Source organism: Emydura macquarii, unplaced genomic scaffold (genome assembly GCF_026122565.2).
Source record: "Emydura macquarii macquarii isolate MOO-44397 ecotype Brisbane River unplaced genomic scaffold, CSIRO-AGI_Emac_v2 contig_2890, whole genome shotgun sequence".
Taxonomy (NCBI): Eukaryota; Metazoa; Chordata; order Testudines; family Chelidae; genus Emydura; species Emydura macquarii.
The window spans coordinates 2,785,502-2,798,278 of record NW_027133027.1 but is presented as its reverse complement, the minus strand read 5'-3'; the positions used below and the strand labels follow the sequence as shown (position 1 = coordinate 2,798,278).

At 39.5% G+C, this 12,777-nt stretch overlaps 1 protein-coding gene across 2 annotated transcripts in view; it reads right to left on the bottom strand.

Annotated features, from left to right (window-relative positions):
• HIVEP1 (HIVEP zinc finger 1) overlaps positions 1-12,777 on the bottom strand; it is a 150,086-nt gene that overhangs the window by 13,178 nt on the left and 124,131 nt on the right. For both annotated transcript variants that reach the window (XM_067568340.1, XM_067568341.1), the window contains exon 7: positions 6,171-6,272. In XM_067568340.1, the coding sequence (XP_067424441.1) occupies positions 6,171-6,272 (102 nt within the window). The remainder of the gene's footprint in view (positions 1-6,170; positions 6,273-12,777) is intronic.

The window sequence follows — 12,777 nt, the reverse complement described above, 5'->3', positions numbered from 1 at the left end:
CACATTCCACGCACCTGCTCCAAAGCAGGGAGGCATTAGAACTCTTCAAAGAAACAGCTGGAAAAAAATTAGCATAACTACAGTTTTTCCTTAACCTCATTTTTTAAAATGGTGGAACTGCGTTTGTTGAAACTTTCCAAAATAGTTCAGCCTGAGGAAGAGGACAAGCATGGAAAATTTCTGCCCAAATGACTAAGTTTGGTGAAGTTTATAAGCAACTAAAATCCGGGACTTACAATGGAAAATATTAGGCAACCTTACCTATAGGTGTCACTAACAGCTCTGCTTAGGAAAGACTGAAAGTACTTCTTGCTAACTGAATATTATCCTGGGCTGATAAACACCTCTACCTGCAGCCTTGAGTCTATTTCTAATAAATGTATCTGCCTCTGAGTTTGTGTCCAAACATGTTTATTACCTCAAACTGGGAACATCTAAGTTAACTAATTAAGGCATTTATTCTATACTATCTAGTTATAATCTTTATCCAACTTCAAGAAAGGTATAGTATACTATGACAATGAAAGTGGAAATATTTTCAAATATAACAAAGTAGGATCTCCTTTTGTAAACTATCACCACCCTACCTGTTTTTCTAATAGAACTGCAGTTACATACTTAATATTAGAATGTTACAATACAGTTCTGCAATGGACATCTCCAATGCCGCAATCAGAAGCTCTCTGCCAAGTAGGTTTAAATTGTCTATCGACAGACAGATAAATATTAACAAGAAAATGATAAAACAAAATCAGCACCTATTTCTAAATTTGGTGGTTTACTATTTTTTAAAGTCAATTCACAGGTTTACTTTAAAGATTAATTTTAACCCTGCGTCAGCTCTTGGTCTCTGCTCATCACTGTCTAAAAGACTCATAGTGACATCTGCTGGAAGAAACTTAAGATCCTCATAGATGAGAAACTGTAGATGGTTTGAACCTGAAACTACATAAAATAAGAAGAGGTCTTATGGCTTCTCACTCTCTTCTTTAAACAAGAAGTGTTGTTCATATATGATCTTGCCTTGTGTAAATCTCATAGTATAAGTTACCACTAACCACAAATGCTCCATTCCCAGGTTAAAAGATGTAGAGTTACAACACATACTACAAGCATTTAAGTTGAGCAAATAAAAATCATGTTAGTTATTAATTTTAAAAAGTCTTCCCTGGAAAAGATAAAAGGTCAATTTTAGATTCTTCTTGCTTATCAGTAGCAGATTTTTACTGGGAGATTTTCATTTATTTTAATTTTTTCTATGCAGGTATGTTAAGAATGCAGAATGAAACAGCATTAAAGTAGTCCAAAGTCTTGAAAATCAGTTTATGAACTACTATGATAAATAACACACTGCTAAATAATTTGGAAAAATCTGATCTTTAGAAAGGTTCATGAATATTGTTTTGAAAAATACAATTCAGTGCATATCACAAAAATAGCTAACAATTACTGTGTGGAAAGCAAGAAATAGTTTAGGATGAAAACTTTCTGTATAGAGACTGCTCACAAATTCTTATTGGAGTTTATTGTTAAATAACTTATATAAAATAGCTAGCAATTTACTTAAGGCTTCAAACTCTTACACTGGTGAGTAGTTTTATTCAGGCAAGCAGCCTCATTTATATGCACTTTGCAAGATCTGACTTAGAATGCTTACAATTCAGAAGAGATACAAATTCATTTCATTAAAAAGATTGTATAGTAAAAAACCAACATAGTCAAAAAAGATATCCCCAGTTGGATTTTGTCACACTAAATGGTTCACCTCTGACAGCTGAATTCAGATATTAACATTCCTTACATTGTAACCCTTGGGGACAAGAACATTCCATGGATCCGAAGATGAAAGGTAAAGTGATGTGGGGACGGTTTAGAACACAAAAGGTGAAACCAAAAAGTATTTACTAATACCCAAATGATGACAAATCCAAATACAAAGAATGCTGTTAAAAGCTCGGATCCCCACAGATGCTTACCCAGCGAGGGAGACTTTCACTCTCACTCTTTTAAAGAACACTGTGGTCGTGTAAATTCTTAAGTGTAATGACTGCAGTGTCTGAAGTTTTTTGAAAAATGGATAGCATTAAGTGTGTGCACACAATAGGGAAATATCTACACCAGCTTTCCATTCCTGTTACTAACTGCTGATATTAAACTGCAGTACTTCCAGGTGAGAATCAACCTCTTTCTAACATCAGCTTAAAGAACTGGGCTACTCATACTGGTACCAGTGCTGGTATTAGTAGGATAACATAAATAGTAGTAGTAAACTTTAACAGGCAGACACAAACAAAAAGCTAGTGATTTCTTTAAATGCTAAACACTAATTTCAGCTGACTAACCTGAGGATAAACCTACGGGTCTTAGTGGAGACAATAGCATAGTTAATTGGGAGCCAACAAACGTCTAGACGTTTATATGGCCAATAAGAATATGCATTATTACCTATACTAGGATAACCAATTATAACATGAGATCTATAGAAACCCTGATGCTTCAGGACATAAGCTAACAATTGCCTGAGGGAAAGATTAAATTTCCTCTATGACCAAGTCATTTCACAATTGTCCCTTCCTGGATTTCCTGCACCTTCCTCTAAAAACAGCTGGTGTTGGCCGCTGTCTGAGGAAGAACATTGGGCTAACTGTGACATAAACATGCCACTTCTAGCAATCAGGCAGCTCTGCAAGTAAAGAATAAAAGCAGGCAAAGCTATCATTTATTAAAGTACCAAAATGCGTATTTGACACAAATAAAATGTTAACCACTGTAAATCAAAGTTGTGGAAGGTGAAGGAATCAAATACTTAATACTGATGTTACTAGGTAAAAATCAGATGTTTTACACAACTCCCAACATGATTCAATCACTATAAAAGTGCAAGCATAATGCCACAGTTTAGGTGGATTGAAGTAATAGATCTTACTGTGTAGCATAAGAACTGTGTTCTATTAAAAATGATGCATCATTTTAAATAGTGCTACAGCATGATACACATGGGTAAATGTACATACCAGGTGAGATTCTTTTTTTCCAATTTAAAAATGGTAGTTAGTGAATTCTAGATTATCAAGCAATATTATGCTAAATTAAATATATAAAAATATATGCTTCCACTTCAGAGCCCCCTCCCCTCCCCGCACATCATGAAGGGCTGGCCTGGCCCCTGCCCCCATGGGCCAGGGGGTGAGGCCACCCCGTCTGAGCGGGCGCCGGGCTGAAGCAGGAGAGGCAGGCACTGCGCGGTGGGTAAGTGTGGGGCATGGGGGAGCCAATCCTGCATTTGTGTCCACCCTGCATTTGTGTCCCTGGGGGGCACCAGGACCCCTCCTGCCCTGCGCGGGGGTGGGAGGTGCAAATGCAGCCTTGGCCCCTGGGCAGCCAAGACCCATGGTAAGCTACTGATGAACTGTGTTAACTCAGAAATCAAAGACTCTTGTTTTGTAATAGACAGAGATGAAGCTTAATAATGTGGTTCTTGTAAAGAAGAATAATGTGGTTCATATCTAATTTCTTCCACAGAGCAATAAACACCTTTAATAAAACAAATGGATTTGCTCCTAAGTGACTAAGGCACTTAAAATGTTACCCTTAGTAAACAAAAGTAAATATAAACTACATTCCCAATTTCCCATCTCTACTGGAGAGTCTCGTGTTAATTTTTAAAATATTTGTTTCATATGCGGTTTTGCTTTGGAACAACAAGAATGCAGTAAAAGGCTGAAGAAAGTGGACCTTGGAAAAGAAACAAAAGGGGGTGAGAGATGAACACCAACCATTTACTTCTTTTGCATAGCCCAAGGGGATAGTTCCTCTACATTCTTTATGAATCCAGTTGCAGTGGTTACATATATCAAAATAATTCTCTATCTTTTGTTTGGACAAAGACTAGAGAATATTGATGAGAAATCAAACTTTACATAACTGTAAAAAATTAATAGAGGGTTTAAAAAACCTATGATGAAATAGCAGCAATTAAATGTACAAACACTAAACAGAAAATCTTGGCATGTAGTCAACATGCATTTCTTTACTGATGCAATCTTTACACCTTACAGTGCATACACAAAGTTCACGACCTGGGCCAGAGCACTACTTTTTGAAGGTATTATGCTTACATACGCTGGCCCACTACACCAAGAGTAAGGATATGTGGAGTCAGTTTCTTTAAGGAGAAACATTTTAACTGTTCCGCAAAACTTAAATTGTTTTCTCTACAAAAGGTAGAGCAAAATATACATGTCATTCTACAATATATACTACTTCTAGGTACATTTTGATATACATTAGAACTTCTACAGAGATGACTAAAAATGTTCAGGTCAACTTATTTTTGGGACACAGACATACATGAAACACAATAATAGATCCTTGCTATGTCTCATTAAAGACTGGGTATCAAGTTTTCTTCTCCTAAGAGGAATATGCACTATCTGGGTGCTTTGTTTTCTCTTGGTATTTGGGCACCTATTAATGATTTTATCAGTTTTTGGCAAGTAGACACTTCAGATCAGGCTAGGATTTTCAGAGGAGCCTAATGGAATTAGATGTATCAATCTCATTGAATTTCAATGTTCTTTTTTTAAAATCCTAGAAAATGTTCCCAGTAAAATCCTAGTAAAATCCCTATAGCATTTTAGTAATTATCATGCAAAACTGTAGTGCCCCAATATATTCTAATGATATACAGCCTTGATCACCTATACTATAAAAGGCCAAATAAGATTGTGATAGCTGCAGAATGGCATTTTAAAAAACAGTTCAGCGTTTTTTTTTAATTGTGTGTGGAAACTGAACATTTGAAATAAAATTGTTACTAAGTGAGAAATAGATGTGAATACGTAATGGCTGCATATTTTCTGTGGTACTTGTTTTGTACATCAGCTACTAAGAGGACAATTCATGAATTTCGTTGTCAACTAAGAAAGATTACCTTTGTTTTTTCCTTGTCTTCATAAGGAATAAATCAATTTGTGCTCAGAAAGGGCAAATGCAGCTTCCTCTGTACTTAGAACATTACTGAGTCATACCAGCTGAAGAACTTTGAGTCACATTCTCAACATTATTAAGAATTAAATTCAGGCTGATTCACTTAGTCTGCTATTGGTTGTCAAGTGGGAGCAAGTGCATTAATCCTTATTACCCTTCCTTCAATAAACTCTTTACCACTTTTCTCTTCAAAGCCTCCTCCATAGTCTAATAAACTATTCAATGTGTAAATAAGAAAAATATAGCAAAATCAAAAACGTTTGATCCTACTGCAGAACAGGTGGGCAGGCTGGGGGAGGATGAATTCCACCACTGCCCTGATGAGTTTCTAGAGCCAGAACTAATTTCTAAAATAATGGCCCGTTTTACCTCTTAGAGTTGCTAGTGCTACTGATCTATCTTATTCTACTAATCAAAATCTGCAATTTCTCTAATTCCCTCAACCTCCTGTCTTCTTCCATGGACTGCTTTGAGTACATAAGGAATATAGAATTTGGTTCTATTTTTATCAATTGTTATAAATGCATTTTACTGATGTTCACCCTTTTTACTGATGTTCACCCTTTTTACTTTTCATTAATAATGTGAAGGTGGAAAAGCTGCAGAATTGCTAACTGATCCTTTTCTAATGATACACACTTAATCATTGCTGAAAGAGCACAGTTTTCTACATGCAGCAGAATCACTACTTATTTCCTTTCCTGGGATGAGCTGCACAAAATATTTACAGCCAAATGTTCGTAATTTGAGCATTTTATTGTAGATGTGATATTTGGCCCAATGTCTGAAAGACTTTTTTATTAAAATTTTACATTTTTAAGCAATTATTTTCAGTGTAAAATGTAAAATTTTGTGATGCTGCACTGCATGCTTTGCAAGCAAACTGTAGTTTCTGAGATATTTTGAGGTCTCGTAAAACTGGTGAAACTAAACTGGTGTAGCATTTTGTGAATATTTCCCAGAAATGGACTTTTAGTAAATGTCAATTTTTATTTTATTTTTTTTGGCTGATGCATCTTCTTAGTATCTTTTACTCTATCATATTTCTAAGGTATCTATCACCCTTACATTTCTTTTTAACAGATGTCAAAGGCTTTGGGTGAGAAAAGATAGGTACGTGGGATAACAAAAATAAATCAATACAAGACTGGAATAAAGAAATGAAGATTTAAAATCCTTACCATATTCTTCTCCATCCTGGTCATCTATTAAGCCTATTGAAACTCCTAAATCCATACATTTCTTGCTGTGTGCCTTGGACTTCATATGTTTTGTCAAGTTTCCTTAAGAGAAAAACAAAAACAAATTACTTCTTTAAATAAATGTATCCATGTACACCAGATTGTTATGTGCTGCAAGTGGATCTACACTGATACAAATACAGTTATGGGTGTACTTTGATTTTGTACGATACATAACGAGACGACTACTTCCCCACACCAGGGTAAGCTGGCTGCAGTTTTCAAACATTAGCACCCTGAAGTGACTGTCACAATACCTAACTTTTAGAGACCTAGAAAATCACTGGAACAAATAGTACAATCCATAACGCCTGAGTTAAGTGTTTAGGCTCCCTATACAATGAATGTGGACAGACAGAGAATGAGATCCACAAAAACAGCATGCTAGATGGGAAGCTGCCTAAGCTAGCCAATGAGAGCGGCAGAGGAGAGGGGTGTGTCCTAAGCCCCACGCATCTCAGGGAGACACCTATTTCTGCTTGGCTTCCACAACCAGGAACCCCTCTCCAGGGGTCACATTGCTTACGTGGCTAGGGTGTTTCTTATAAGAATGAGGTAGGGACTTGCCACCATCCCAGTGGAGGTGCCTCTTGCATTAATTTTGATTAAATCAGTGAGCCCAAAGAATTTAAGACGTTAACATGAACCCTGTCACTGTCCAACATTAAACAGTTTAAAACCAAATTTGGGGTTTTAATACTGATACAGAGACTTCACCCTGCTTGGTGCCATGGCAAACACACACCATTAAAAATCTTAAATCTTTTATTAAAGTTACAGAAATAAAGGCAAAATAATTAAATGTGAAGTATTAAGGAAGGCTTTAATTTTAACAAAACCCTTTGTTCCTTTTCCCTGGAGAGACTTTTTAAAGGAACCTTCCCCCCCACATCTGACAGTCTTGTTAGATGGTATTAAAGATGGTAATAACTGTCGTCTTTAGGGAAAAGCGATGTAGTAGAGATGAGCTGGAGCTGTTGTTGTTGAAGTTCAAACCAGTTTCCTAAAAGACAATTCAAGAAAAACACACACAAATGGGGAAAGAAAAGAACAGCAATGACAGAAAAATGCTGCTCTGTCTCTGGTGTTGACTCTCTCACCTGCAATCTCCTTGCTGGAGAAACACATGGCCTTTTCAGCCACTTTGAGACCTGGTTGACCTCTTGTACCAGAGTCGGGCTGGGCTGTTTAGGGCATTGCTTTTTATTGCCTTTCTGGTCACAATCTTACATCAGTGTTGCAAAATATGCAGTCTTGGCTGGCTAAGCCAGACCTCTCATTAGACAGAAGACAAAAGGAGAGAGACAGGAAAGAGAAAAAAATAAGCTGAGGGGTGGGGGAGAAGGGTTTGACCAAGTCTCACACTCCAGGGGTTGGGATTTTGCCACCTCCACTGGTTCTGGCTATGTTATCTGGGTCCTTCTCTCTGGTCTTGTTTGGTCAGGACGTCTATTAGGATTAGGATGACGAAGGCCCAACAGTGTCACAGTGGATCCTGGATCCCACGAGATGGTGACGGTGGCAGCCATGATGGTAAACCTCACTTCTTTCCCTTTTTTCAGGCAGCAATTGTATTCATACTCAATTTTTACCCCCAGGTCTTTTCTTTGAAGAACTCCAAAAGGGAGTGATGGGCAGAATAGCTCATCCCCTCATTATGTTGTCACCCAGTTAGACCTAATTTCCAACACACAAATTTTCGTTCATTGATTTCCAGTTCCACATTTCTCTTTACCAGGCGTGATCTTAACATAGTCCTTGAAAATGTCAGTAGGCCTTTTTGATTAGATTAATTCAGACTTTCGGTCTCCATTTTGTACCTTTTCCCATCAACATTTATTTTGTAGGTTATTGTGACATTTTATGATCTTTTATGCACTTTCCCACAGAGGCTCACAAGTGGGGTAAATTTGTAGGCCCAATTATCATTGCATGTTCCCCCCTTTAATTTTTAGCTCAGTGGTTAGAAGCATTTCCTAGGGATGTGGAGGACCTGAGTTCAATCTCCTCTCTGCCTGATGGTGAGCCTCAGAGGTACCTGTAGCAGGATGTGAGGTCTCCTGAGACCCAGACCCAAGGGAGATGTCGCCTTCTCATATCCCATTTAAGAGAATGGGGTCTTTTCTTCTTTGAAGGTCTGGGTAGTGCTGCAGAGCCCCTAGGATCTTTGCTTACCGCTACAGCAGAAGCAGTTGGGCAGGTCCCATATACATTGGGGTAACACAGACCCATGGGTCTCAGTGACCACTCAATTAACAGGAGTTTTAGCCTGTCCTCCCTCAACTTTTTAGATCTGCTCTTAAATCCTGATCAGATCTTACATTTGGCAGAGATATGCAGTGCTGGTATAGCCACATCAGTCCCAGGATATTAGAGAGACAAGGTAGGTGAGGTAATATCTTTTACTTGACCGACTTTTGTTGTCTCTCTCACCAACAGTTGGTGCAATAAAATATATTACCTCACTTACCTTGTGTCTCTAATTTGGAGGGGATGTGAGACTCCCAAAGGCACTCTGAATGTTCATCACTGTGGGGGAAAGATCTATGGGGGGGTCTAGCAGGATTTGAAGCCTGGGGTGTTCGGCATAACCCTCCTCCATAGACTGAGGACCAAGAAAAGTGATAAAGGTCCAGAAGGCAAAAACGAGAGGATGGGGTGGGGAGAAGGGACAGACCCAAAAGCACAAACTGTGCTAAATAACAGGGAAAAAAATAAAATAAAAGTAGCACTATAAAAATAAGGAAAAAAATATGCGAGGTGTAGAATGCAGCATGGCTAGAAAACGTACACTGCAATGCTCCATCTCAAGCTGCAAGCAACTGAGAAGGAAATGGAATGGTGGCAGGTCCTCACTCCCTATGTACCCTTTAATTATGGTATGAGGGTGTTTGGAGTACAGGCATAGACTCTGGTGATTAAACGTGCATGGGCACATGCACAACCTGATGTGGAGCACCCATTGGGAAACTACGTGAAGAAGAACTGTGGTTATAAAAATCCACATATTATTACTACTGACTGACTTACATAGTAACTTTCCAAGCTTTCAAAGTGCTTTACAGAAATACAGCTTATATACTGCATGTGTGGAGGTCAGCTCACCACCCACTGAGAAGCATCCTCTTCTTCTGACTGAATACACTAGGCATTATTGTGACAACAACAGCATTGCACAACAATTTAGGACAGAAACTGAATTAAAATATTTTATCCAACTAAAGTGACTGGGGAATTGAGGTAGGTCAAATGTTTGAGTTTGGAATCTGGTCAGCACACGCACTCTTGCAAAAACTCCCATGGGACCTGTAACAATCAGAAGTGATGAAGGCCTCAGTTCAACATTTCATCTAAAAGGCTGCACCATGAAGCAATATGTTTACTCCCTGCACTGTGATGGAGTACTAAGTTTCGATACACCTACTGAATCATGTACACCACTTTCAAAACAAAACAAGACACTGTGGGAAGTTTTCCACTCCAGTGATGACTAGGCCAGAACCAACTTAACATATGAGTTTCTCCAAGATCATAGTTATATAGCTGCATGAATGTTTAAAGCAAAGATCATTTTTTATTTTGAAATAATTAAAAACACTACAATGATCATATCATTAGTACAGTGTTCCATTACTCATTCAATTAAACAGGGAACTAGAAGAAAACAGTTCAGCCACATGAGACAGAATTCTAGATTTAAGAAAATAATTGTGTTAGAAAAGCACTTATCAGTTAAAAGGTCAAATTAAAGCAAACTTAGTCTCCTGTTTAGGACTCTGACGCCCATATATGATTGTGCTGCCTCGGCAATTCAAAACTCCCAGCTCCTAAGTGGTGAGAATGGTGAGGAATGGAAGTGCCTCCCTATCAATTTCTCTGGCTGCTCCTGAGGGAGGCTCAGATGATACTCTCCCAATTTCATTTTGGGCAGAAGGTCAGTGAATGTGACACAAAGTGTCGACAGCCCAGAGATAGTGTCAAAGCAAGTAAAATGGAACATCCATGTTCTTGAAGAATCCCTTGGTGAGAAATATTAAGATTGGTAATTACTTTAGTCCTTTGCAGATCTAATCACATGCACAATATATGTGAACCTAGAACAAGCAAATCTAAGGCTTGGTCTACACTTACCCGGTGATTTGGCTGCTGTCGACGGGAGTTACGCGAGCTATGCAGAGTAGCTTGCGTAACTCCCGTCGACTGCTGTGCTTCTCTTCTGCACGCCATCTTCACTGCACTGCACCGGACGCAGTGCTACACCACTTGAGGGGGTGGATTAACAGCTTCGACTTCTGAATCGATTGAGCAGGTCTTCACTGACTGCTCAATTGATCTAGATAGGTCGATCTGACAGTGGCAACTTAACCGCCCGTCAGTGTAGATGTACCCTAAAAGTGAAGGTTACTCACCTGTTACCAGAGTTCTCTGAGATAAACTTTGCATATTCCCACTCTTGGTGAGTAGGTGTTGATAAATAAGCAGAGGTTCCTGCTCACTTTGTACAGTAACTGGAGCTCTTTGAGACATGCGTCCTTACGGCTGCTGCACTTCAGATGCACTTATACCTCCATGTACCTTCAATCGGAAATTTTTGGTAGTAGTACCTGTTCGGCCTGTGCATATGCACTGCACAGACTCGTGCTCCACACCAAGGACCTATAGGGCTGAGCAGGTCAACTGCCCTCAGTTTGTTCTTCACCACAAAGTTCAGTACAAGGAACGCTGAAGCAGAGAGGAAGGAGGGCAGGTGGCAGAGCACCCATAAGAACACACATCTTAAAGAACTCCAATTACTGCACAAGTATCTTCTTTGAGTGGTGTCCATTTGGATGCCCCATTTCAGGTGAGTTCCAAGCAGTATCCTCAACCTAAGAAGGAAGCTTTTGAGTCAAATCCAATACTAAATACAAGACTTCATTCCTAAGGCAGCATTTGATCTAGAAGAATGAACCACCATGTAGTGCTTGGGAAACTTGTGTATTGAAGACCAAGTTGCAGCCTTGCAGATCTCAACATGGGGAATGTTTTTGAGAAATGTCACAGAGATAGAAAAAGACCTGTGAAATTGGTAATACAAGGAAGTTGTAAATTGGTAGATTCATAATAAGGAATAATACATTGAGAAATCCATCTGGAGAGTCTCTGGGTGGAGATTGGGGGCCCTTTTGACATTCCAGCAAATTGACAGTCTTGGAAATTTTTTTAATGATCTGGTTCTGTTCAAATAAAAGGCCAGTGCCCTCTTGATGTCTAGGATATAGAAGACCATATCCACCCTGCCCTGATATGGATTCACGAAGAAAACGAAGATAGATTACTTGATTTATATGAAATTCAGAAGATATCTTAGGTAGAAATTTAGTATGTGGACATAATGAGACTTTGGGTATGTCTACACTGCAATTAAGCACCCATGGCTGGCCCGTGTCAGTTGGCTCAGGCTGTGGGGCTGTAAAATTGTGGTGTAGATGTTTGGGCTTGGGCTGGAGCACAGGCTCTAGGCCCCTCCCCCATTGCAGCGTCCCAAGATGGATGGAAGATTCATCACTGGACAAATGGCAAGGTGAATCAGGTAAAGGTACCAGGCCTCTCTGGGCCACACAGGAACTATGAGTATGATCTTGTCTTTGTCTTGCTTGATCATGTTTATCACCTTCAATATCAGGGGTGCTAGAGGAAATGCATACAGAAGGCCCCTCATCCATGGAATTAAGAAAGCACTTCTCCCTGTGAGCAACGGCCCGAACTCCCTCTCAGTCAGAATTGTTTGCATTTCTTGTGGGTTATGGTAGCAAAGAGATCCACTTCTGTAACTCCTCAAGTCAGGAAAATGTGATTGACAGTCCAGGAGTCCAACTCCCATTTGTAACTGTGTGAGAAGTGCCTGCTGAGGTCATCAGCCATAGGGAGGCAGGTTGCTGAAATTAGGATGGGGTTTGTTATGGTTCCTTGGCCTCACTGCTTCGCACAAAGAGAAGGAGACTGCATGCCCACCACAGCAGTTGATATAGAACATGCAGGCTATGTTGTCTGTCATGATTTTTATGGAACTATTCCTGATTTAATGGCAGGAAGTGGATACAGACATTTCTGACTGCCCTCAGCTCCAGGATGTTGAAGTGCAACCAAGCTTCTTGTGCAAACCATTTACCCTGCATAGTGCAGATCCCTCAACCCATCACAGATGCATCTGTTGTTATGGTGATGGCTGGATGAACAGAACACCTGCACAAACATTGTCTGGATCTTTCCACCGATTGAGATAGTCTTGTACTTGATGGAGGACTGACACCAGCTGGTTCAGGCTGTTTGTTCAGGGCATAAACCATCCTGAGCCAGCCCTGGAAACATCAAAGGCATAACTTGGCATGTTGTGTCACAAAAGTACAAGCTGCCTTGTGTTGAGTAGTTGAAGGCAATTTCTTATCTGTGGACTGATTTGAATTTTTGAGATGAGGTTTGTTAAGGGCATGAACCTGTCCATGGGAAGATAAGCTCTGGCTGATACTGCATCTAAGGAAGCCCTTCTAAATTCTATCCTTTGCAC